This window comes from Rhizopus delemar, genomic scaffold (genome assembly GCF_000149305.1).
Source record: "Rhizopus delemar RA 99-880 supercont3.6 genomic scaffold, whole genome shotgun sequence".
NCBI classification, from domain to species: Eukaryota; Fungi; Mucoromycota; class Mucoromycetes; order Mucorales; family Rhizopodaceae; genus Rhizopus; species Rhizopus delemar.
The window spans coordinates 1,572,400-1,598,525 of record NW_027137832.1 but is presented as its reverse complement, the minus strand read 5'-3'; the positions used below and the strand labels follow the sequence as shown (position 1 = coordinate 1,598,525).

Below are 26,126 nucleotides of genomic sequence, written 5' to 3'. Positions count from 1 at the left end.
TTATGTGCATGTGTAAAGATAGAAGGAAAAAGTAATTAATAAAAATTCAAAATTTGCTCTCTCAAAACAAACTGTCATACTTTTCTGACCAACCATCACTAATGTCTTTATAAATAAATATAGGGAAAAGCCATTTGTAAACAAATCGATTTTCAAACAGTTATCTTAAACCACTCAAATATTAAAATAAAGTAGATCCGGGCCATGATTGCTATCATCAATAGCGGGATGATGCCCGAGATGAAGCCCTCTGTTCTCTCTACTTTCAAATACATCCCCATATCTGATCATCATGAGGTCAGTCTTTGCAGTGTATAGAGGGAATTCATCATTACCGTTACTGTTGTTTATGCTAGTTTCAATGGATGCGCACCTTGCTTTTACTTTTTATATAAATGTTCAATTACCTAATCTTATTTAGGTCGTCTTTGATCATCTTCTTTTGGTGTCGTTCTGGTACAATCTGAATGATTTCCATAGCAGCTGAATACGTAGTATTAAGCACTCTATAATAAAGGAAAAAGAGTGTTTCAAGAATACTTTGTTGACAGTTTTTTTTTTTTTACTTGTGATAAATGCAATCCACTCGTAAAATACAAATATTGATTTCAATGTTTGCTATAAAGTTGATTTTAGTCATTGTCATAATGATATGGATGCAGAACAAATAGGTGAGATAATGTGGGTATTAAATTAGCTCATTTATTATTTTAACATTCATTTTTTCAAGAAACTCAAATGAACGTTTAAACAAAAACACCCACACCACCTTTTATTAGGAAAAAAGAAACGATCCTAAGAAACCTTGATCTTTTTTATGAGTAATTATTTGCACATGAAAAAAAAAGAACCGGTTCCTCCAGCTGTTGAGATCGACGTTAAGTAGTGGAAAATAATTTTAAACAAGCTAGTTTTATCAATGCTTGCCTCATTTTGGTCTAATCAAAGCCCCATATTGGCCATGCAGAATTAACATTAAAGGTTCATGATCTAAATTTGGTATAAACATACGATACCAGACACATTTGTTTCAATGGTTGAACAATCCTACTAACTTTTATTAACAGTAATACACATTGCTTAGGTATGAATCTTCTCTTGAGTTCAGTGTTTGAAGTTTCCAAGATATAAGCGAATGAGTAAAATTAGATTTTAAACGTCAATAGCATTTGTATGCAGACTTATATTTCATCTCATTTATATCATTAGTAAACTTGCTTCTTATTTTTTGCCATAGGCCTGGTATATTCATAGATATCTTTAATGCGCGCCTGCTTCCAAAAACATAAAATTACGTTCAAAATTGTCCTAATTTCGATTTAAAAATGATTTTTAAATGTAATTGATGTCTTTTTCTTTTTTTTTTTTTTTTTGAAAAGGCATCTATGATATAGAGTCTATTCTATGAACCAAAGGTATTTTCATTTACATTAATATACAAATAATAAACACTAAGGCTCTCTTTACAAAATAAAGACACTCTGTCTAAACATTCACCTTTCATCTTGTCTTTCTAGTACGTTTGATCAGCATACTCTGAGAATTGCTTGCTATCATTTTCTTCAATAATCTCTATTAATTTACAAATTTTACTGAGGTTTATTCCTATACATCCGTATACTTTCTCATTTTTTGTCATGTTAGCTTTTTTTTTTTTCCTTTCAAAAAACGGAATTTTAAAAAATTAGGTAGATAAAGCAAGCCTTTATGATTATGAATTAAAATTGTCATCGTTTCAGATCTTAAAAATATAAAAACTACTATAATACTGTATTATTAAGGAAAGGATTACAATAGATAACCAAAGCCTTTTGTGAGGTTATCTATATTTTATTTAGAGGCACAAGTCATATGCTTTTATTTCTGCATTCGATAATAGCGCAAAAATTGTTTTACATAAAAGAATTTTAGGCACAAGAATAAATAGTATTGATTACTTTCTTTACTTTCTTCCTTGGTACCTATCATCATACTTTATTAAAAACAGAATTAAACATTTGCAAGGTCGAAAACTGACCTTTTATTAATATAGTGATTTATTTTGCTTTGTTTATTGTTTATAACGGCGGAGGTAGTTTAATTCTTTTGTTTATAACGTTACACATTAAGGTAGATGCAATACATTCCTTATTTTTTTTTTATCAAATAACTAAAGTATTCTTCATCCCTTTTTTAAAAATCTTCCTTTCTGTGCTAAATATGAACTGAATATAAAAAAAACCAAGTGTCTTATATTCATGTACACTTTTAATAGTGAAATTTAAGGAGCAAAAACGGTAGGTCTTTAAACGTCATACAAAAGTTATGCAGAAGATGGTTGTACAAACAAAAAATGACCATGTATAAATAAAAAAAAAATCCCTCTTTGATAAATAGAAAAGATTAACAAGTATAGATGAGCGTATGTTTTTTTTTTGTGTTTACTTATTTGTTGGGTTAGTGAGGCTTTTTTTTTTATTCTTTATTGAATGCACTCTTATGGATAAACAAGTTTTTAAATTCGTAGAATATTCAGAAAAGTGAAAAGCTTCAAGAATGAGGTGATAATTCCCTTTAATCGTGCAATAATATGATTGGGTATTGCATGTCTAACATTCCAATTAAATAAAATATAAAAAGAGGGACAATTGATGCATTCTCTTTTCTTTTCAAGATCATGTATCTGATGTACGGCCTATTGTAGATGGAAGTAAAACTCTAGACTACTCTGCCACTGGTTAACTTATTTCCCATTGTCTAAACAAGGTTTGTGGTCGATAGGGAGTCATATTCTAGTCTACCCTTTCCGCTGGTGATTTCCATTGCTTTTATGAGAATGTTTAACATAAAAGCTCAGTAGTTCTTCGGAATTTGCTGCTATTTTTTTTATATTTAAAATCAAATGAAAAAGACTAACAATTAATTAGAATATATAATATACGTCTTGTGTGTTTTGTTATTTTTTAAAATAAAAAGCCTTATAATTTTATTAAAATATACAAAAGTTAAGTAGTCTGTTTAAAGTTAGTTAGTATTCTATGCTACGAATTCATATAGCTTTTATTCCTTTCACCAAAAAGCTTTTTTTAGCGATAGAAATATTTAAACATTTTTATAATAATGTTATTTTAGTTTAGAAATAATAAAAAGGCAAAAATAAAAAGATACAAGAGAAATCAAAGCAAAAAGTATAAGCAAATAAAGCATTCAATTACCAACGAGTTTTTGGAGAGAGATTGTTATTGAAGTACTGAATTCTTTATTATTCAAACCAACAAACAATTGTCTTTGTTTTTTTTTTTAAAAAAAAGAAAAAAAAATCGTTATCTTTAAAACAGTGAAAATGATTAATCACAGACTTTTATTTAGTCGTTTCATTATTCAGTGAGAAAAAATTTTAGATTGTTTAGAGAAGTTGTATTATTTTGCTTTCTGTCGTCATCTCATGACAAATGATCAGGATAATACACTGTACAGCAGCAAACTAGATAAAAATGACATTCGGTATATTAAAACAGATGTTTTACTCCAATTTAAAAACTATGAATACATGAAGTTTTACCCAAATATAAAGCAAAGCTAGAATTTATGAATGAAAATAATGAGGTAATCCTTTTTTAGTATAAAACGCTTGAAAACATTCTTAAAAGGGCCAAACAGAATAACCCACCATTCCGGTTATTAAAGCAAAATCTAAAATGTACCAATGGGGTGAAAGAGCCACAAGCTACCACCTTTCTTCCAACCACAGATTCCTAATGCTCTTACTTTAATATCAACCAGTAAAATCATCTAAAAGACAGCACAAAGGAACAGTTGAACAGGTATTATAAGCACGTGGAAAGCTACAAGTAATATCAAACATGAAACTTTTAATGTGTCGTACAGATCTTGTAAATCAGGTAATCACAAACAACCTTTTCAGTCGGGTCATGCGCATGGCCGTTCAATGACTCAAGCTCATTCTCTCATACTTGTTTCATTAGCTCTTGCTGGTACTCTTTTAGCGTGACTTGAGCCATGAGACAAACATTGGATGAGTTCACACGAATAAACCGAGAGTCAAATGAAACCGGATTTTATCAAGAAAGATTCATTTTGAATACAAGATGACGTTTTGGCTTGGATTCTAAAAATATGTCATGGTTCATCATGCTTTGCAAAGACAAGGGTAGACACCCCGTGCTAAAGTACTATTCTTGTGCTTTATACAAAATTGAATTTGAGTGATGAGCTAGTAGGTCTTTGAACCTGAAACAATATGTACAGTCAACTTGCTGCATTAAAAAGATATTACTGACGCTGCATGTTGATTTCTTTTTGGAATTTCTGATGGCAGAAAGATGAAGTGGATTGCGAACATAAAAAGAGGAAAGGCGAAAATGGGTTGGAATGAACGGAGTTTGAATAACATTTTAATCATGAAAGAGAAACAACCGTAAAAAAGATGAGATTTTATTTACGATGATTAGGATTAGGATTATTATTTGTAAGCATTAAAATTAGAAAGTCTTCTTTGTTGTTGTGGTAAATGTTGAATGTGTTGACTTGATCTATTTTGCTGCTGCAACATAGGCATCAAATAGGAGGATGGCTGTTGTTGGTGAACGGGTGTAGACATGGTCACAGTAGGTATTGGTGGACTGTTCATCATGGACATCCTAGGATCATAATACAACATTGTACTTGAGGGCCTATTATGTCCCGTTGGACGAGGCTTTCTTTCTTGACTCAAATTATAGTCACTCTTGCTTGCTTTTGTTAACTGTTGTTGCTGAACCATTTGTTGAAAGTTAATGTTATGATGTCTTGATGTATTCACTTGACTTAATAGACCATCAGCCAAGTTGGCTTTTGAAGGATCAGGCATCTTTTTCTTATTGTTTTTACGTAATGCTGCCTTTTCTTCTTCTAATTGCATCATTAAATCCATAGCAGATACACTTTTACGATTTCTTGATTTTTGTTGTTGTTGTTGTTGTTGTTGTTGTTGGTATTGTTGCATTTGGATTGCTTGTTGATATTGTTGCATTTGTGCCATTTGCTGTGCTTGCTGATACTGCTGTATTTGTGCCATTTGTTGTGCTTGTGCCATTTGCTGCATTTGCATCATTTGCTGCATTTGCATATTATAGGCCATTTGCTGTTGTTGTTGTTGTTGAAAGTAATTGTTATACAAGTCTACTTCACTGACCGATTTTGCATAGTTGCGCAAGTTGTCAGGGGCTGTATTGGCTTGAAGAATGGGTTCCTCAATTAAATCTTCGGATGGTGTTATGCTACTGACAGTAGATCCCGGTATATCTGGACTCATCAAATTCATACGCCACTGATCGATATGACCAGTGAACTGCTGCTGTGGTTGAGGATGTGATTGAGATTCTGGTTGCATCTCATTCATCACGTCACCCGTACTTCTAGCTCTTCTGTGCAGACTAGGCCCACGTTCAAGCTGCCTTAGGGTAGACATTCTTCTAGCATACATCTGCTGGTCTGTTTCTAATAATAAATATAAATATCATATGCATCTCTGATAGACTTGTGTCATTTTGCACTTGCCTTTATTTTCCACCTTTCGATCTTCATCACTCTCACTCTCACTTTCTTCTTCACTGTCCTCATCATCGCTAGGCTCTGTTATACGTTTAGGTGCCTTTCCTTTAGCTTTGATTGGATTACACACGATATCTGGTTTTGGTGTAGTTGGCTTTGATGAAATAGGACTATTGTTTATGTCTAATTCAGATAAACTGAAATCATTTGTATCTATTTTTGGTAGATTAAATCCAGCAGTGTCCATCTTGGATAAAGTAGTGCTACTCGATTTAGATAAATTGAGGCTACTATTACTTGGTTTAGGTACATTCGACGATCGAATCACTCGTTCTTCTTCTTCTTCTTCTTCTTCCTCTTCCTCTTCTTCGTCTTCTTCATCATCACTTGGTACAAAACGACGATTGTTCTTTGTTACAATGGGATTGATGGTACCTAAAAGGAATGAGTAAAAAGAAGGGGATAAATAAGACAGCTTACTTTTGTGATGTGAGGAAGAAGAACTACTTGAGCTTTGCCTATCATTTGATCTTGTGCGTATCATGACCTGATTCTGACGCTGATGTGGAAATTGAGGTTGATTGGGATATTTCGAATGACGATGACGATGAGCTCTCATTCTTGCTTGACCGTTGGGTTGTGGATGAAGAATAGAATTCCTCATGTCTTGGTTTATATGAGATTGATGAAAGATAACACTCTTTGACCAAGGTTCTTGTTCATCACCATCAGGAGTTTTAATTGCTTTAGCCAAAGCAAGACGAGATAAACTCACTGTTACATCTTCTAAAGGCATCTTGTTCTTTTTCAGAAACAAAAGAAAGGTAGAGAAAAAGAGAGAAGAAAGGAATACAAGAAATATGAACACAAATAATTTAAAATTGTCTGAGATTAAATGATGAAGAACTTTGACTAAAAGAAAAGAAAAGAAAGGAAAAGAACAGAATGCTATTCTGGCATTGTTTATTATTTGTTATTTACATCCAACATACTCAAGCATGGTTCATCTTCTTGTCTTTTCCCTGTCTTTCTTCTTGAACCCTTTTTTAGTCTTAAGTCCGTAGTCTATTTATAGCCCTAAAGAAGAGAATACAATAGAAATCCAACCCTCTCTTCTACTTTCAATCCACGTGACTTAGATAACCATTTCATAAATGAAGCCCTTTTGTTATAAACTTTATATTTTATTTCATAAAAGAGAAAGAGAATGGATGCTTACAATATTATATATACATTGAATGCTTTGTGGGTGTGTACAGAGGGAATATATTTTGTGTATACAATTTAAATAAAACTTTTTCTTGTTTCATAACGATTGTTACCAAGACGTTTCATTCTATTTTCTTGAACCATAGCCAACACTCTTCTTGCTGATTCTTTTACATCTTCACTTGTACTCTTTCTCTTTGTAAAAGTATCTTGACTGTCTTGTTGAACACTATTTCTTTTAGATTTATAGCTAATTTGTCTCTTGACTTCTTCATTGTTATTTAGTTGTGAAAGACGTCTTTCTTGTACGGTCGATTCTTTATTTCTTGACATGAAATAACGCTGTCGAATGGTGTCTTCTTTTGGTTCGATACTATTTCTCTTGACTGGTTTATTCTTGACTTCTTCTTCTTTTTTAATACGACTTGGATAAGAATAGCGAATGTCTTTTGTCATCGGTCTTTCTTCTTTGCTATCTCTTCTTAAATAAAACGATCTATTTCCTTTCACTTCTTGGATAGACTTTAAACGATTCAGACCAGACACACCTTCCTTGGCTTGTTCTTGTTCATTTCTTTTTTGACCACGGGTTAAATAAGACAAGGCGATAGCACGATCTGATTTTGTTCTTTCTTCATTATTTCTTTTGGGTTCAACTGTCGTGTTTCTTCTTGATCGAGTTAAATAAGCATTGATGCCTGTCTTTGATTCCTGTTCACTGCTTCTTCTTGGCTGATTTAGATTGCATTCCATCTTTTTATCTTCTGTACTATTACTTCTTATTCTACTCTTGTTCGTAGGTGAACCATGACTTACTGAATCTTGAGGATAGACATCATCATCCACTGGCTTTTGTTTAGGAGGTGGATCATAATAAAGATCGCCCGAATTAGAAGAGGTGGTCGTCGTCGAATTTTCTGAACTGCGGGTTTTATTGGGTGTGTAACGATTGGGATCACATGAAATTGTATTTGCGCGAAATTGCTCTAAAAGAGAGCTTCTTCTCTTCATCAAAGCTTCACTGTCTTTCTTTAATTTTTCATACACTTTAGCATCAATCTCTTTGAGTTGATTCAAATAGACTTGTTCCATTTGTTGTTCTCTGTGATAGGATTGTTCAAGCGCCGATAATAACTGACTTGTTTTATCTTGGTTTGTAAGAGGAGGAGGAGGGTGGGATGGATGAGTGGAGGTTATTTTTTGATTTGAATGAGGTAATGATGACTTTTCTTGTTGTAGATGTCTATTGACTGATGTAGGTGTCCTTCTTTTTAATAAAGCTTCTTGTCTGGGGCTATTAAAATTGTGTTTAATTAATTGTTACACTGAAATAAGGGATAAAAAAAAAGTGGGTTTTATTTATTTCACTTACTTGAAAGTTGTACGAGAAGGTATTCTGCTGCCAGGTCTTGATATCAAGTCGTCCATATCATAATTTCCAATAAAATCTTTCAAGTCGCTGTGAACAAGATCTTCTGTTGTTTTATCTAATCTTTTTATTAGCTTTGTTTCATTTGATTGCATAAATAATATTTACCATGTTTGAGGTTCCTGAATAACAACACACTTTCTGGATAAGGTGAAGGAGATTGATGTTTATTAGGAGTGGGTGTGACTAATGAACGAGTCAACTCATTTAGTTGATAATCATCTATGCTTGATAAACTAATCATTTGTGATGATTCTTCATTGAATGCATGATCTAAATCAATAATATCATTTGGATCATAGGCGTACATTGATTTGTTTAATAAAGACATTATAAATAAATAAAAAGAGGGAGAAAGAAAAAAAAAAGAAAATAATAAAAAAAAATTATTTTTCATTTCTTTTTTTTTTTTTTTTTTTTTTTTTTTCAACTCTGATGGTTGCACGTCGGAAATTAAACCAGCCCATTTTCTTTATAAACTGTCCTTTGCTGACCATCCCTGTTCTTTTTTTTTTTTTGATGATTCAATAGAATGAAAAAGAGATAATTAATTGGAATATTGAATCTTTAGGGACAAGATTGAAAAGAAGGGGAGAGGATGTTGAAGTAAAGGTATATTCTACCACTTTTTAAATAAAACTGAAATGATTTTAAACACGCTATTCTGTCCTTCTTTTTCCCCTCTCTCTCTTTCTCTCCCCCCTCTCTTTTGTTTCAATCCTTTGAGGAATTTATCTTTATTCACTCTCTCTCTCTCTATTTTTTAACATTAAAAGCGTGAGATCAGAGACAATGAACTCTTTTGATTTACAATCAAGTGTAAAATAGAGTTTTGATTAAACCTGAAACAGATGTTTGTACTTGATAAACAAACAGAATATCATTGTTTACTTTAGCTTGACACACAGTAGGGGGTTAAGCATCCGAAATATTGATTACATTCATCATCATCTCTTGTGAAACAGTCTTCATTCTCTTGTTTAAATGACTGAGACATGATGGCGAATGTTGATTAAATAAGATAGAAATAGGTTTAATTGTAAAATGATTCCATTTTAACTATCCTCTTTTAAGCACTCTATTTTATTTTTTGCACAAAGCATTGAACTTTATGTTGTACTTGTTGCATTAATTAACGTAAAGTCTTTATCCAATCATAAATAAACCTTTGCTTTTGTAACAAAAACAAAGCAACTTTAGTTCATTCAATTTTACACGTAATGAACCTTACAGCCACTCATTCTTTTTGATAGACTTTATTTCATGTACACATCATCAGCCTGTCATGTATTCTTCTCCTTTTCATATGGAGTAACCCCGATCGTCACTGACTATCCTATTTCAAATGCAATATTCTGTCTTTACTCCTTGACGATGCAACATGTCTTTTGCAATTCGATCAAAAAGAAACTGCAAAACTGATTTTTTACTATCCTAACAGTGCATTAAAGATTAAAAAACCATCCGCAGTTACATGACGACACCAGATTTTTATTTCTAAACAAAAAACAACTTTTTAATCCATCTCTTGTGACCATAAAGAATTCACAATTAAAATTTTATTTTATTAACCAAGTTTTTAAAAAGAACACAAACACATGAAATATTAACAAAATAAACTTATTGCATCGAGGGGGACTGTGAAAAGATCGCCTCATGCTTTCACGCAGGGTTGTCTTTAATATGATGCAGCATAGCCTTACTGAACTTTTTTTTTTATTACTTGAATACCTTTTTAAGCAAGAACATTTGGAACTGCAATTCAAGGAGCTTATGACAGACTATTTATTGACGAATATAAATCAAATAGGAACCTAGTTGATTGACAGACTTATGCTCAGTGTCAGTACAGAAAAAGAAAAGGGAAATGATGATGGTGAAATCCTTTTGTTTCTTTATGATTATTTCATGTTCCAAACACTTTTTGAAAAGTCTCGAGTAAAGGTTTATCAAAACCCTACGCTCCTCCATAAGACCTACAAGAAGGCACAAGCATACTTTAAATTCTGTTGACCCTCGTTAGACGGATTTCTTCTTTTCTCTAAAAAAAAAAAGCTTCTGCCTCATTTTCATCTAACCCATTGCCTTTAGATGGGCTCAGACTACTTGTATCACGTATAATTTCAAAAGGATCTTGTTGGTCTATGTTTCATTGAAGATGATATCAAAAGATCAATCAGAAAAGCAACCTGTTTTACTTTTTTAGGCTTTAACTATCATCTATCTTCTTTATATCATTAAACCTGTAAACCCAATAGGATATGCCTCTCATCTCTTTTAATAAACTAATAAAGATCAGTCTTGCAAGAAATACGAGGATCATTTCAGCTTTTGTTTTGATATTCGATAATTATCTAGCATTCATCTTGCGAAATGAATTCAATGGCTTGTTTTGTCGATGATCTGCCAAGCATCTTGACAAACGGATAGATTTTTTATTGACTGATGGTAACTATAAAATGTGTTGTTGTACCTTTCGCTTCTAGCATCTTTTTTATGTATAAGGAATTTCTTTATAGACCAAAGAAAGTGTGATTGTCCTATTATATCATGAAGCTTGCCGTGCATAACAAGTTGACAAGTGTCTTTTATGTCTTAAATTATCTATATTTTCCAATCCTTTGCTATTTCAAAAGATATCTTCATGACCTAACTCTCTCTCTCTCTTTTCTTTTGAAGATAGAACCAGATAAAAAGGGCTCTATAGCAACCATGTACAACCAACAGACTTAGTTCCCACTTGTGGCCTCAAGTAACCTTGTAATAAATTTCCTTCTTCTGCGCTATTGACATCGAAATAACAGCATCTGACAATATTGTTTATAAATTTCAAATTCGGAAAAAACGAATACTCCACTAGCAGTATTCATTTGGACATAATGTACCTCAATGCGTCACTGTCAGGCCTTATGTTACTGGTTAAAAGCATTATTCTTTTCATATGGCGTTCTGTCCAAGAAATGAAGGTACTTTTGAGAAATACAAATTGTATACTATTTCATCTTCCTTCACTTATCCTTAAACAACTTGATAAAACCTTATAATTCTTTAAAACAATCTCAATTCATACCTTTGTATGCTCCATTATGACTTAATGACTGCCCAAAGACGCGTGTTTCTGTTGAAATTATACAAACTTATTATATAACACCATCCTACATATAGCATATTGACTAAACCTGATGGCCTTCATCCCTTTATTTATGCTTTCTGAAAACTTTAAGCATGATCGTTTAGTCTGAAGCATACTAATCCGCCCATTGTTTTGAACAGGTTTACGTACTGGTTATATACGCACCCGCCAAGTACAATATTATTTTATTTGACAGTGCTTGTAAAAATCAAGTGATTATATATCAACCATGTATTAAAGATGTAACTATAACAGTAAGGTTTTCGACACGATACAATTCTCTAAACAATAGCTGTGATACCAATAACTTGACGTAGAGACTGTTGGAGTCTCGCAAGAATCTTTAAACAGCATATAAATCCTGTTAAAGCAGAAAAAATGTCCATCTCAGATATAATGAATGAAGCTTAAAGCTTTCAATTTAGAATCTTGCAACAAACAGAGATAAATTGATTCATTATTTCTCTGATCCTAATTTGACAAGCCAATGTCGACGTCACAGCATTTCAAGAAAAAAAAAAATTAAAAAAATGCGCGTCGTTCTGAACACTTTTCTTTTTATAAAGAAGACCTTTTTTTTTTGTTAGAAATGGGTATGTAATCGCAGCAAAAGAATCATACAACAAACAATTAAAAAATTTCATTTGTTTAGCTTTCAACTTTGGTGCTAACAATACAAACAAGCCTGCTACAACTGGTTTTGGATTTGGCACTACTGGTAAACGCAAACTCGTATTGAAAGATAATGATCTAAATAATAAATTAGGTACCAACAACACTGCAGCACCTACCACTGGATTCACTTTTGGAAGTTCCACCGCTGCTCCTTCAGCCGGTGCTTTTGGTACAACTTCCAGCGCACCTGCTACTTCAGGCGGTTTTGGTGGTTTTGGCACAAACACATCTACAGCAGGAGGATTTGGTGGATTTGGAGCCACAACATCTGCTCCTGCTTCAACTGGATTTAATTTGGCTGCTTCCTCAACACCTGCCCCTTCTACTGCCACTTCTGCACCTAGTTTTGGTGGATTTGGCACGACATCTACTACTGGTACTGCTGGTTTCGGTGGATTTGGCACAGCCGCCTCTAAACCTGCCACTGGATTCGGCGCAGCCGCTACAACCACTACTCCAGCAACCACCGGCTTTAGCTTTGGAGCTTCTAGCACTCCTGCTTCCACTGGAACAACACCTGCCACAAGCACTCCTTCTACTGGCTTTGGCTTTGGCGCCTCTAACACTGCTACTTCTGCTGCAGCCACGCCTGCTACAAGTGCTCCCTCTACTGGCTTTGGCTTTGGTGTCTCTACTACTACAAGCAAACCTTCATTCTCATTTGGTGCATCAGCAGCAGCCACACCATCATCTGCAACAGCCACTGCTCCTGCTTCTACTACAACAACAGCAACAGGTACTACTTCTACTGGAGGATTCGGTGGATTTGGTCAAAAGACAACGGGTAAAAAAGAAATGAGGGAATAAATTGACACTGATTAATTAATTTTATGATTCAGCCACTCAACCTACTGCCACGACTGGTCAACAACCTGCACTTACAACACAACCTACTGTATCTAAACCTGCTAGTGTTCCCACACCCTCTACATTGAAAAACAAAACAATGGAAGATATCCTCAACCTCTGGACAAGGGAATTAGAAAAACAAACAAAGGATTTTCACACCCAAGCAAGTCAAGTTGCGCAGTGGGATCAACAATTAATTGAAAACGGAAACAAGGTTTTTTTTTAAAAAAAAATTAGATAAAGCGATATTGATTTTTTTTTAGATTGCTACTTTACATGAAAATGTTAAAAAGGTTGAAGTTATTCAAACAGAGATTGATGAAAATTTGGGTTATATCAACACTCAACAAGAAGAATTAAGCTCACTCCTTGATCAATACGAAAAACAAATCAAGGATGTCTTTAATGACAGCAACCTTCAACAACCTATGCAATCAGCTGATATACAAAGAGAGAAGGCTTACGGTTTAGCAGAAAGTCTCAATAGCCAATTGGATGATGTCAATAGAAATTTGAATATTATGGTTGAAGAAATCAATAGAATGGGAAGCTCTAAACAAGCATCAGCTGATGAGGATGATGTGGTAGGATTACAAAAAAAAATGGTTTATGCAGACTCTTATACTTTTATTGTAGGTTGGACAAATCGTTCAAATCCTGAACTCTCACTTATCTTCTTTACAATGGATTGATACTCATTCTACAGAATTACAAGCCAAAATTCAAGAAGTTAGTAAAATGCACGGTGACATTGCTTCTAATGTACACTTTAACTAAACAAACCAATTTCTATCTCTTCTTTTTATTTACTTTTATCATCTCAATAAAATATGTATGCATAAACGTCCTGTGTGAAATTGATTACATGAAAAAAAAAAAAAAAAAGGAAAAAAAAAAAGCTTTCCTGATTTCTTCATCATCAAGCTTGACAATGACATAAACTTGTTCTAATTTTAATTAATTTCACACCTATAAATATCTTGATCAAGGACTTTATGCTAACCTCTAAGAATCTCTTCTGCGACCTATGAAGGGAAGCAAAAACAAGCCACTATATATCCGGACCGGACTCGTTCAAATATATATTATAAAAAGCGAGAGATGACAGTTGCTAATTTGTATGTTACGTTTAGTTTCGCTATACGGTAAAGTGATAACAGAAACCAATTAATAGAAGACTGTAAAAGACCAATAATGTACAATAACAATAACATTAACGATAACACTAGTTCTTGACTTCAATTGCTTGAACGTGCAAAAATAATATATTCGACACCCAAAATTAATTTTAGCGGGAAGAAAGCCACTTGTTTATCACTTTACAACAATAGATACTTTGAAATAACTTACTAAAATAAGGTAATTAGGGAAAATATACAATTGTAAAGAGTATTGTGGTGATTTTAATAAATAAAGTAAATGATGTATCAATCGAGTATTCGTTTTTCATGTTGATTCTTTTGGTGTTCTTTTCTGTCTGGTGTGCTGGCACATTGGGTGAACAATGCGTCTAGAGATCGCCTTCTTGATGTATCCTGTGGGGGTAGAAAATAATAGGTAAGAAAAATAATGTCGGCCAATTGTAAGTTGTGTTCATTCAATGCTCGATGCGGTGAAGCTGATTATTTTCCTTTCCCCTTATTTTCCTTTACATTTTCTTTAATAACGTCTGTTAGAGTTATCCAACCACACCGAAAAGCATACCATTAGAATCGTCATGAGAAAGGGAATCGTTTGAATACAAAATAAGCTTTAAAAATCAAAAAGAAATCAAAGGCGACTCCCGACTAAAATCCGTCTTCGTCATGTACCTCCCCCTTAGCCTTTGCTTACCTTCTTTGATTTTCTTCTAACGGGGCACTGCGTTAAACCTTGCTACCCAAGACTTGAACTACTGTTGAGCTCTTCTTACCGTGACATCAGGAACCATCAACTTTGCATTATGAAATGCAGCCAACTTGTCACTATTCACAGCACTGTCGAGCTTCCGGCTATTTGAGCCCACCAAATGGTACGTACCTTTTTTGTTGACTTTCAACACACGGAAAGGACCAATTCACTTGTCAGAAAACTTGCTTGCTGGCAGTATATTCTTCATCAACACTTCTTCTCCTATTTCAAACTGCTTACGAAAACTAACTGTCCTATCGTACACCGCTTTTTCCTTCTTCTCCTTCTTCTCCTTCTTCTCATCAGACTTCAAGCGTGCGTGCTCCCTGGCTTCCTTTAATTTCTCTTGAATCATAATTGCCCTTTCCTTGATGGTCTCTTCCCAATCGCCTTCCACGAAATATTCTCTGGGAATCATCCATATCGCTGCCGTCATAAATTCATATCCGTACAAGAGAAAAGCAGGAATAGAACCAGTAGCTGAATTTTCCATCGTTCTAATTGCTAAAAGAGCAGACGCTGTTGTATAATAGTAAAAATAATTGAAAAAGAGGTAGAAACAAAGATCAAGAAACAGTTTGGATACTTTTTGAGACTGATCTTTATTTCAGTTTAAGTTAGAGTCAAAATTATTCTAATTGAAGACAGGTATTTATATCTTATTGAGTGAATGGCTTGATATCTTCTATTGTAAGCGTTCTTCTAATCTTCAGGTACTTTAGCACGTGTCATCTATAATTATGATTATGAAAACTTTTCATTTGTTCTTTTGTATGTCTGTCATAGATCATCTTTTATTCTGAGAATTCCTCACTGATTTGAATAACGTTATTTTACGCGTTATTTCAATTATGTGAAAGATTAGCAGTATTCCTGACATTGGATTGGATTTGGTTATTTTAGTTGATACTTTTTCTTACCAAAGAACTCTCATGAATACAATACATATTCTTTTAGAATATGTTTAATTGGAATTGATTGTATGATCTTATTTAAATAAACTTATATTTCATTTTATTTTAATTATGATCTTGTGCTAAGACTTATATTTATTAATGTCAACTACAATCAGTTACTGTTCTACAACATTACTTACCGGATCATCTTTAATCATGTAAACATTTATCCTAACTGAGATATTATTATTATCCATAATATCCAATCACGGAACTAGAGGATTTTATATTCATCCGTACCGTCTCCTAAATAGTCCTACATCCAGAGTTATCTGAAACCATCCCAATAGCATAATTGACAATACAAGCTAGGAACAGGCTAAACTAATAATAAGAAATAGTAATCATCTATTCTATCGAATTGATCATAAATCTGTCCTAATTTTTTATCCGTATCATGTCTATAAATACTCTCACTTTTTACATGTAGAATTTATCATATTCAATCTTAGTTATCTTAACTTAGTAAAGAGATACCAAGTTCTAACAGTATTTCTTTATCTTTGTTGTTATACTATCTTTTACCTAAAACCCCCTATCCTAAACAGTCCTGAACAGCCAAGTTTCACTTTCATCTCAACAGTTGATTATTTACATCAGTTTATAAGATTTTTCTTATACATGTCAAATCATATCGGTCGTAAATATCTCTTGCCATTTAATCTCAGGTCTTGCTCAAACTAATATAAATAGCCTTGAAATCTTTCTTTAATAAAAGTATTCGACTTTAGAACTATTGTTCGGTCTTGTTAATTCTTCTTTTTCATATTTTAAATACTTAAAACACTTCATAAATTATATTAAATCCAGGAACTAAATCACAGTCAGTCGCAGTCAACCATATACGAGTATTCTATGGATAAATGCTTATGATGACAAATATAACAATGGAAGAACGCGTAACCCTTATCTACTTGTCATCAGTTATATCATACTCATTAATTATTAATCCATGACATGAAATATTATCCGTGTATGAAAAGTATAAATAGAGTACAATTTTCTTATTAAATAAAACAATCTCTTTATCGAGTCTCGTCATCTCTTGTTCTTTTTATTCTCTTGGATAAATCAATCACTACCACTATAGTTGATCTGGACACAAACTTTATTCAAAGAAACCTTAATCAATTACAGATACACAAGAGTAATGGATTGTAACAAAAAATAAAAGAAGGGATAGGTAGAAATAAAAAAAAAAAAAAAAGTAAAAAGTGATGAAAAGGTATGTAAAAAAGTTTTTTTATTTTTTACCATCTATCAAAGATCTGGTTCAGGCCATCCTTTTTATGAAATTGCTTCTTGTTATATTTCTTTGATTTGTTTGCATAGGTTAAAACAATATCTCCTTCTGTTGCACCAACATTATAATCTTGAACACAGAACATGCCATCCTTATGACACCATTTACTTGTATTTGAACCGATAGTGTAGGGCTTTGTAGTAAAATGTCCAGAATAACCATTACTTACATACAACTGATAATCAACGTAATAAAATAACCCAGGTGCGTCCTTGTATTGATAATCAAAGGTGATATCGAAGCAAAAGGCCATAGTCATAAATGCCATTATAAACATTGAATGAAGCCAAGATACAAACATTTTAGATTAGATGCACAAGAGTAATAGATTGTAACAAAAATAAAAGAAGGGATAGATAGAAATAAAAAAAAAGTAAAGTAATGAAAAGGTATGTAAAAAGCTTTTTTTTATATTTTTTTTTTATTTTTTTTTTCGTGATGTTCTCCTTTTTCTAAAAAGTATTTTTAACATCTACCGTTTTTTCAATGCTAAAGTGTTACAGTTGTGGCTTACGAACAAAATAGGTGTCATATTTTCCTTATTAAATACACAAATGTCGTGTGAGACGTTGCATTTACCTTAATAATTTCCTTAATGTCGTGTAAGTTCACTCAAAAGATTCTTAAACTAACAATTTGACTGTATATCATATGTAGCACTTCGTGCTATGTACGATATACAGCCCACAATTTATACCGTACTACATCGGGCCAGAGATCATATTATTATATTCTAAGACGTAGTTTTTGTTGTATAATGGTAAGAATAATTGAAAAAGAGGTAGAAACAAAGACCGAGAAACAGTTTGGATACTTTTTGAGACTGATCTTTATTTCAGTTTAAGTTAGAGTCAAAATTATTCTAATTGAAAACAGGTATTTATATCTTATTGAGTGAATGGCTTGATATCTTGCATTGTAAGCGTTCTTTTAATATTCAGGTACTTTAGCACGTGTCATCTATAATTATGATTATGAAAACTTTTCATTTGTTCTTTTGTATATCTGTCTGTCATAAATTATTCTTTTTATTCTGGGAATTCCTCACTAATTTGAATAACGTTACTTTACGCGTTATTTCAATTATGTGAAAGATTAGCAATATTCCTGACATTGGATTGGATTTGGTTATTTTAGTTGATACTTTTTCTTATCAAAGAACTCTCATGAATACAATACATATTCTAAAAGAACATGTTTAATTAGAATTGATTGTATGATCTTATTTAAATAAACTTATATTTCATTTTATTTTAATTATGATCTTGTGCTAAGACTTATATTCACTAATGTCAACTACAATCAGTTACTGTTCTACAGCAGTAGTGACCACCAGATCTTTTAATTAAGATCAAATAAAGGCAAAGATAAAAAAAAAATAAAGGGATCAGGAACTTTTATGAGAAGGTTGCCTGTTTATTGAATAAAATATTGTAACTTGTCGGTTATACTGTAGTTAGATGTGCTTACGGAGGTAAATTTAGGTGTTTGGTTGTTAAAGTTGAAAGAGTTTTTCTTGAAAGGAGTAAGATTTAAGCAGAAGCTTGTTATATTTGTCGTTGATATTGACCACCAGATCTTATGTATAAGATCAATACGATGTTTCTTGAGAAGGTTATGAGATTTAAAGTATATAATAAAAGTATCAGGAACTTTATAAGTAAAGATTGCCTGTTTATAATATAAGTGATTCTTTATTGGTATGAATAAGATATAGCATCATCGTGTCAAAGAAAATAATCGTTGGGATATTTATACTAGTTGTGTTTTTTTTTTTTTTTTTTGAAGTTTCTTTCATTTTTCTATTTTTTTTTTTTCATTTTTGAACGTTGTTTGATTTTTGATTGCAGGTCGTACCTACTCCAATACTGGTTGCCTCCGTTCGGATTCCAGATATGGTAAAGGACTCTCCGAGCCGCGCTTTTTTATTTGAAAAAATTTTTTATATATAAACTAGATCAAAATACTATATGTCTTCTTCATAACTTTCTAAGCCGCGCACCGTGGTCTACTATTATGAATGAATTCAATTACATCCAATTATCAGATGAGCAAAAAGAACAGCTTTATCAAGAATTCAAGTTACGAGCTCGAATTGAAGAAGAGGCGAGAGAAGGGGAATTTGACATCCCCGAGGAAATTCTCGAGAACTTGGACAACACTTCCAAGGGTGAGCTCAAGACTCAATTCAAAAGATATCACAAGTCTCTCCCTCAATACAAGCGAGGAACATGGACATCCGCAGAAACAATCAACAAATGTTTCCATGCCGACCTCAAACGAGACAACTTGGACAGCTATCAAGTCGTTTGTCGAGACTACAGACACTCAGAAAAACTTCGAACAGCTGCAACAGCCGCAACAGAGATCTATGAGGAGCTCAGTAGCCTCATTGACGGGGAGAACCACGTCCTCATCAATGCCTTGGAAAAAGCTCGACGACTCGCAGTTTTTGCGTTTGCGAATGCTAAATTTATCGATCAAGAAGCAAAAGAACTTGCTGCCAAAGCGCTCAAACTTCCACCCAATATCAGAAACTTCGCAGAAGAAGAAGAAACTGACAAGATTTTGGCCTTCTCTTCCGAAAAGGTCGAGCAAGTCCACAAAGCCCGTTTTGAACAGTCCCTCCTCAGGAATGCATCAAGAAGTGGATACAGTAATCGAGGAGGCTTCCAGCAGCGTGGCAGAGGAAGTCAACCATTTCGAAACTCGTTTAAAGGAAGCTTCAGTGGACAAAAATCTTTTTTTGGACGAGGCAATTCAACTCAGTCAAATTTTCGGAACCAATCAACTGCAACACTGCCATCTCCTGCTCAACAGGACTAATGAGCACAACAGCTCCCCCATCCTCCTCATCAATAATCCCCTCTACATCTCAAGACAGCCACTACGAAATTCCGGAGGATGGGATATCACCAGGTGGACGCCTTCAAGCTTTTACTCCTTATTGGAAGAAGACTATCCACCATCCATGGCCACTATCTGTGATTCAAGAGGGTTACCAAATTCAGTGGAATTCAACTCCACACCCCTGGAAATACCATCCAACAAAATGTCCATCAATGGAAGATCGAATTGCTGTGAGCGAAGCAGTAAAAAAATTCTTGGCTGCGGGAATCATAGAAATATCACCAACCCAAAGCAAACATTACTTATCCCATTTCTTTACTGTCAAGGAACCGACAAAAAGAAGACCCATATTGGACTGCAGACCTTTGAACAAATTCGTCCAGTGCCACCACTTCAAGATGGAAGGGATACCAGCTTTGCGATCACTTCTAGAGAAAGACGATCTCATTTGCAAGATCGACTTGAAAGATGCATATGTAGTGGTGCCTCTCCATCAACAATCCAGACGATTTCTAACCTTTTTACATCAGGGAACGGTATACCAATACAAGTCCCTAGCGTTTGGCTTAAGTGTAGCTCCCAGGATCTTTTCCAAACTCATGTGTTATGCGGTGGAACCATTGAGGAGAAAGGGAATAAAATTAGTTTACTACCTGGACGACATATGCTTAGTAGCAAAATCGATGAAGGAAATGAACGCGAATATGCAAGAAACTTTAGCACACCTAAAGAATCTCGGTTTTCTTATCAATTACAAGAAGAGCAGCCTGCAACCACAGAAGATTCAAGAATTTCTGGGTTTTCAATTCAATACTTCAACGATGCAAATCACACTCCCTCAGCAAAAACTAAAGAAGATTGTAAGCAGAATTCGTCAAGTAAAGAGATCGCGGACTGCATTCTCTTGCAGATGGATAGCCAGTTTAATAGGGAAAATGACTGCAGTAATTCCAGCAATAGGCGAAGCATTGATTCATCTCCGTTTTCTGCAGAGGGACTTAGCGAAGAGCCTGCACGTTCATCATCAAAACTGGGAAAGTCCCTGTCAACTAACACGAAAAAGTTTCGAAGATCTAAAATGGTGGGAAAACTTCTCAGGACAACACAACGGTCTACCTATCCACAAGGAGGATTTCAAAACGCCAGCAATCGATATTTACGTCGATGCATCAGACAGCGGTTACGGAGTAAGCAGCGCCGAACTAGAGACTCACGGATTCTGGACCAAGGAAGAACAGTCAACTTCAATAAACGTAAGAGAGTTGAAGACTGTATGGATTGCCCTGCAACTACACGCAGAAAAACATCAAAACAATGTTATCAGGATATTTTCGGACAGCACCACAGCAATAAAATATGTGATGAAAGCAGGGGGAACAGCGTCGCCAATCCTTCAGGACCTAGCCCTCCAAATACAGTCATTACTCAGCAAGTTCCAGATACGCCTTCAGTGTGTTCATATCCCAGGAATCAAAAACACCAAAGCGGATCGCTTGAGCCGACTAGCCAAACCTCTTTACGAGTGGAGCTTACCACAGCAATTTTTCCAAAAGATTCAGAGAAAGTGGGGCCCTCTGACAATAGACGCATTTGCGGCCCATCACAACAACTTGCTACCGAAATATTGGAGTATTCGACCAGATCCAGCAGCAATGAACATAGATGCGTTCAAACAACACTGGCCAAAACAGGGACTGTTTTTGCATCCACCGTGGAAGTTGATTCCGCAAGTGCTGAGAAGGTTTCAGCAACAAAAGGTACAAGAGGCGATACTGGTAACTCCATTTTGGCCGACCCAGTACTGGTATCCAATGATTCTACAAATGACAAGAACAAAACCGTTACTTTTCCAAATATCCAAGACCTGGCGACTAGCCGCTTGGAAGTTATCCGACAAGCCATGGAAAAACAAGATTTGGACGTAACTACTATTCGCCATCTTCAACAGAAACACCGACAAGAGACAGTGGACTCTTATAATCGGCATTGGGCAAAATGGGTCTTTTGGTGCAATATACAATCACCAAAAATTAACTGCTTGGAGTATGCACCCAAGAACGTCTTGCGATATTTGGTTCATAACCGACAGTTTTCGACATCTCACTTGAACGGGATACGGTCTTCCATATCATCGGTCTTTAATGTAGTTTACCCATCGAGGCCCAGTATTGGTCAGCACCATCTTATCCAAGATTTTTTTACGGCTCACAAGAAACAGCAAGTGATTGTGCCTTCCAAGGAGAAGTTGGAAATATGGGATCTTGACATTTTATTGCGATTTATTAAAAGTAGATATGCCGACACGGAAAAATTGCCCGTCATGGATCTTCAACGCAAAACAGTTTTGTTGCTCTCCATCTTTACCATGTGGCGACCGAAATCTGACATCAGCCGATTGCAGCATCGAGATGTGTTGTTCCAAACTGAAGACGGAAGGATCCAAGGAGTAACCTTAATTTCCCGGCTGCCAAAGGAAGCTCAGCAAAAAACTATCTCTCTCGGTATCACGTCCACCTCTGATTTGTGCCCTGTGACTACATTATATGTTTTTATTCAGAAGACTGAAAAGTATCGAGGAAAACTGCCCGAAGAACAAACTTTGTTCTTAGCCTATATTAATGAACAAAGACCGACCTCTTGTGCTCGTCCTAACACAGTTACCAGTTGGATAAAGAATGACATGGCGCAGGCTGGAATCGATACAAACAAATATCAACCGCACTCGATTCGCTCTGCCTCAAGTACAAAAGCGGTTCAACTGGGTTTTGAAATTAACGAGGTCAAAACACATGCCAACTGGAGCTTGAATAGTAACACTTTTGAGAAATATTATTATAAACCACCTTACAAGGACAAGGTCAGCACTGCAATTGGTAACTCTATGATCATGAATCTTACGGAAAACCCTACCATATCTGGAATCCGAACGGAGGCAACCAGTATTGGAGTAGGTACGACCTGCAATACGGACGTTGCCGTAGTGAGGACGAAAGATATGGTAAAACCCGACCCTTCAACTTCCCTCCCATGGTACAGACGCCTTTTAGATTTAATTTAACGTCTTAGAAAGTTATGAAGAAGACATATAGTATTTTGATCTAGTTTATATATAAAAAATTTTTTCAAATAAAAAAGCGCGGCTCGGAGAGTCCTTTACCATATCTTTCGTCCTCACTACGGCAACGTCCGTAACCTTGTTTGATATTTAAACCTTGTTTGATATTTGAACTTTGTCTCATTTTTGAACTTTCTAGTCTTCGCTAGCCTGACTTTGTGTAACGCTTTCATTTTGGTTTTGTGGGTTACAATATATAAAAATATAAATGTGAGTAGAACTGTACTGTCCTTTTTTTTTCATCTAAATAGTTGGGATATTTGTCATGTCTTGACATGTCAATAAGATAACAGTCTTATCATTCTAAGCTAAATCTTTACAAATGAGTTTGAATAAGAATAAGTCCTGATAATTACCAACTGCCCTGAACAGCCAAGTTTCACTTTCATCTCAACAGTTGATTATTTACATCAGTTTATAAAATTTTTCTTATACATGTCAAATCATATCGGTCGGAACTATCTCTTGTCATTTAATCTCAGGTCTTGCTCAAACTAATATAAATAGCCTTGAAATCTTTCTTTAATAAAAGTATTCGACTTTAGAACTATCGTTCGGTCTCGTTAATTCTTCTTTGTCCTATTTTAAATACTTAAAACACTTCAATATTTATATTGTTAATTTTTTTTTTCTTTTTGACTTTTTTCAATTTTTTGACCTTTCTCATTTTCTTGACTTTTTTCATTTTTTGACTTCTTTGTCACATTATCTTCAGGGACTGAGGTCCCTCTTTCGACTGAGTCCCTTCTTTAGCAAAAGTTACACTGTGAGATTCGATATGGTTTCTGGCTTTGGTAGATTTGATATAAGTTATTGAGATAAAGTTTTAGTAGCTGAATAAAGTATTGGGTAAAGTAAGTTCTGTGGAATAGGCGTGTTATTTCTCTCGATTAATAAAAGTAATAAAATAAGTCGAATAATCGATGAGTCTCTTGAACCTCTTTATTGAGTAAGGACGAGAGAGAGAGCCCATTCAATACAAACTACGTCTTAGAATATAATAATGTGATTTAGGGTCCGGGGTAGTACGGTATAAATTGTGTGGGGTGTTTATCGTATATAGCACTTTATTATCATCTCTAATACATAATACTTTTACGTTTTCCCTTTAATCCCAAAAGGGTTTTTCACTCCTTTTCACTGCGATCTGACCCGGGCAATACAGCATGAAAATGCTATGTGCTCATCGGTCATTAAAATTATGCTCAAATAAAAATTATTCTTAATCGTATATAGCACTTTGGGCTATATATGATATACAGTCAAATTAATAGTTTAAGAATCTTTTGAGTGATCTCACGCGACATTAAGAAAATTATTAAGGTAAATACGACAAGTTCCAAATGGAGTAGATAATTCGAGTTATAAGTTCGCTTGTGTAGAGTGACCACCAGATCTTGTTAATTAGATCAAACTGATTTGAATAAAAGTAAAAATAATAGGTAAAAGATAAAATAAAAAAGAGATTACAATGAAGTATATGATTCAAGGGATTATTGGTTCTTCCTATTTATAAAATAAAAGAGTATTTTGTTTCAAAGGAGATTTATTTGGATAAGGTAAGATAATAATCATAATCATAATCATAATAATGCTTGATAAATTGTTGGTATTTATATGCTTTTGGTTTTCTTGATTTTGTGTTGTTTTTGGGTTTTTGTGTTTTTCCTTTGAATTGTGAATTTTGTTGAGTTTTCCAATTTCATTGAGTTATTGTTATTTTATAGGTTGTCTTGATGTATCCATTGTTGTCAATTGATTTGTACCATGTGCATTGTTGTAATAATAATTACTATTAGGTTGAGCATTGTTATAATATATTTGATTATATGCTAGTGCTGGCATGGCATGTTCATTTGTGTCAATTAGGTCAATATTGTGATTGCTTGATAGATGATGTTGATCATAATTTTCATTATGATATATCAAAGCTTGATTGGCGTTCCTTGGTATGAAGGGATTATCAACCATTGCAATCTTTCGAGGTGTAATGAAGTTGTTTTGTCAAGCCAGAGAGGAGAGAGAGAGAAAGAACCGGACAGGAACTAAGAAGCTTGGATAGACAACTAAAAGAGGACAAGAGAAGGTGGCGTTAAGGGCTTGAAGGTGTGAACTGCAAATAGGACTTACGATAGTTGATAAGTAAGAACGAGACAAAGATAAGTAAAGACAGGAATAGACGGACAGTCTAATAGAGAGAATAATACTTGATAATTGACTGATGTTTATTTAAATAAAAGATTATGAGTATTTATACTATTATGAGGAATGTGGAATATGATTCTTATTAAATTGAGGGTTTTGTTTATAATTAAAAAGAATGTGCCCTAAGGGCCGATAATGTCATGACACGAGGTCTATTGGCGTTCCACCATCCTTCGGCGTGATTGATCCAGTCTTGTAAGTTTTTAGAACTACTCTGTATACAGAACTGTTTGATTTCTCGTAAAAGTCCTGCACGAAATCGGCTTTCGATGACTGCATCATTAGTTATGTTAGCAAGGTCTGCGGCTTCTTTTAGTCTGGCCAAGAATATTTGTGGGTGTTCCTGTTCGCCTTGATACATTTCATTAAATTCTAATTCGTAACTCTGTATCAATTCTGGAGTTATGTAATAATTTTTCAAGAGGTCTACGGCTTGTTCGTAGTTGATTCCAGGTATTCTTTTGAGTATTTCTTTTTCGTAATACACTTTGGCGGCTCCTCTTAGTTGTGCCTTGAGTATAATAAGCTTGCGTGGTTCTTGAGTAATATTATTAATAGCAAAGTAAGATTCCAAACTTTCTACAAAATGTCGGAAGTCTTCTCCTTCGTAGCCATGGAAATCAATTAAAGCAGGTCGGTAATTTGCGTTCATATTAGCATTAGCCAACGCGAAGTGTCCATTTATATAAGCCATTTCAGTTTCAGATAGATTTGATAGGTTTTAAAGTTCCGTTTTTGTAAGTTTTTGATGAATTTATAGTGTTGATTGAATTGTTTTAATTTCTGATCGATGTTGTTCGTGTTATATATTTTTCTGTGATTTTTTTTGATTTATTTGGTTTATTCCCTCGTAGTGACCACCAAATGTTATTTTAAAGGTTGGCTTATTGTAAGTGAGTTAATTTGAGTTAAGATTGCTTGTAAAGCTTGATTTTAAGGTTGTGATAGCCTTGTAAGTTGTTGTTTTTTATAGGATTTGA

The 26,126-nt window shown here is 34.2% G+C and overlaps 10 protein-coding genes across 10 annotated transcripts; 5 read left to right on the top strand and 5 right to left on the bottom strand.

Moving 5' to 3' along the window:
* Nucleotides 1–204: 204 nt before the first annotated feature.
* Nucleotides 205–487, top strand: RO3G_08625 (uncharacterized protein; the record flags this gene model as incomplete). Its single annotated transcript, XM_067663215.1, has 2 exons — nucleotides 205–297; nucleotides 422–487. 2 exons carry the CDS (start codon nucleotides 205–207, stop codon nucleotides 485–487), a joined length of 159 nt encoding a protein of 52 aa, XP_067519316.1.
* A 3,190-nt stretch (nucleotides 488–3,677) lies between these two features.
* On the top strand, nucleotides 3,678–3,991 carry RO3G_08624 (uncharacterized protein; the record flags this gene model as incomplete). Its single annotated transcript, XM_067663214.1, has 2 exons — nucleotides 3,678–3,690; nucleotides 3,804–3,991. 2 exons carry the CDS (start codon nucleotides 3,678–3,680, stop codon nucleotides 3,989–3,991), a joined length of 201 nt encoding a protein of 66 aa, XP_067519315.1.
* Nucleotides 3,992–4,462: 471 nt separating this feature from the next.
* Nucleotides 4,463–6,328, bottom strand: RO3G_08623 (uncharacterized protein; the record flags this gene model as incomplete). Its single annotated transcript, XM_067663213.1, has 3 exons — nucleotides 4,463–5,478; nucleotides 5,581–5,967; nucleotides 6,013–6,328. The coding sequence occupies 3 exons, from the start codon at nucleotides 6,326–6,328 to the stop codon at nucleotides 4,463–4,465; spliced, it is 1,719 nt and encodes a 572-aa protein (XP_067519314.1).
* A 488-nt stretch (nucleotides 6,329–6,816) lies between these two features.
* Nucleotides 6,817–8,501, bottom strand: RO3G_08622 (uncharacterized protein; the record flags this gene model as incomplete). The annotated part of the gene is made up of 3 exons (XM_067663212.1): nucleotides 6,817–8,035; nucleotides 8,114–8,228; nucleotides 8,279–8,501. 3 exons carry the CDS (start codon nucleotides 8,499–8,501, stop codon nucleotides 6,817–6,819), a joined length of 1,557 nt encoding a protein of 518 aa, XP_067519313.1.
* A 3,391-nt stretch (nucleotides 8,502–11,892) lies between these two features.
* RO3G_08621 (uncharacterized protein) lies at nucleotides 11,893–13,604 on the top strand (the record flags this gene model as incomplete). The annotated part of the gene is made up of 5 exons (XM_067663211.1): nucleotides 11,893–11,896; nucleotides 11,956–12,762; nucleotides 12,818–13,041; nucleotides 13,091–13,411; nucleotides 13,464–13,604. 5 exons carry the CDS (start codon nucleotides 11,893–11,895, stop codon nucleotides 13,602–13,604), a joined length of 1,497 nt encoding a protein of 498 aa, XP_067519312.1.
* Nucleotides 13,605–14,505: 901 nt separating this feature from the next.
* Nucleotides 14,506–15,210, bottom strand: RO3G_08620 (uncharacterized protein; the record flags this gene model as incomplete). The annotated part of the gene is made up of 3 exons (XM_067663210.1): nucleotides 14,506–14,577; nucleotides 14,740–14,818; nucleotides 14,888–15,210. 3 exons carry the CDS (start codon nucleotides 15,208–15,210, stop codon nucleotides 14,506–14,508), a joined length of 474 nt encoding a protein of 157 aa, XP_067519311.1.
* Nucleotides 15,211–16,923: 1,713 nt separating this feature from the next.
* Nucleotides 16,924–17,277, bottom strand: RO3G_08619 (uncharacterized protein; the record flags this gene model as incomplete). Its single annotated transcript, XM_067663209.1, has 1 exon — nucleotides 16,924–17,277. The coding sequence occupies one exon, from the start codon at nucleotides 17,275–17,277 to the stop codon at nucleotides 16,924–16,926; it is 354 nt and encodes a 117-aa protein (XP_067519310.1).
* Nucleotides 17,278–18,992: 1,715 nt separating this feature from the next.
* On the top strand, nucleotides 18,993–19,802 carry RO3G_08618 (uncharacterized protein; the record flags this gene model as incomplete). Its single annotated transcript, XM_067663208.1, has 1 exon — nucleotides 18,993–19,802. The coding sequence occupies one exon, from the start codon at nucleotides 18,993–18,995 to the stop codon at nucleotides 19,800–19,802; it is 810 nt and encodes a 269-aa protein (XP_067519309.1).
* Nucleotides 19,803–20,509: 707 nt separating this feature from the next.
* On the top strand, nucleotides 20,510–22,915 carry RO3G_08617 (uncharacterized protein; the record flags this gene model as incomplete). Its single annotated transcript, XM_067663207.1, has 4 exons — nucleotides 20,510–20,704; nucleotides 20,819–21,079; nucleotides 21,256–22,777; nucleotides 22,893–22,915. The coding sequence occupies 4 exons, from the start codon at nucleotides 20,510–20,512 to the stop codon at nucleotides 22,913–22,915; spliced, it is 2,001 nt and encodes a 666-aa protein (XP_067519308.1).
* A 2,337-nt stretch (nucleotides 22,916–25,252) lies between these two features.
* On the bottom strand, nucleotides 25,253–25,840 carry RO3G_08616 (uncharacterized protein; the record flags this gene model as incomplete). The annotated part of the gene is made up of 1 exon (XM_067663206.1): nucleotides 25,253–25,840. One exon carries the CDS (start codon nucleotides 25,838–25,840, stop codon nucleotides 25,253–25,255), a length of 588 nt encoding a protein of 195 aa, XP_067519307.1.
* Nucleotides 25,841–26,126: the final 286 nt, after the last annotated feature.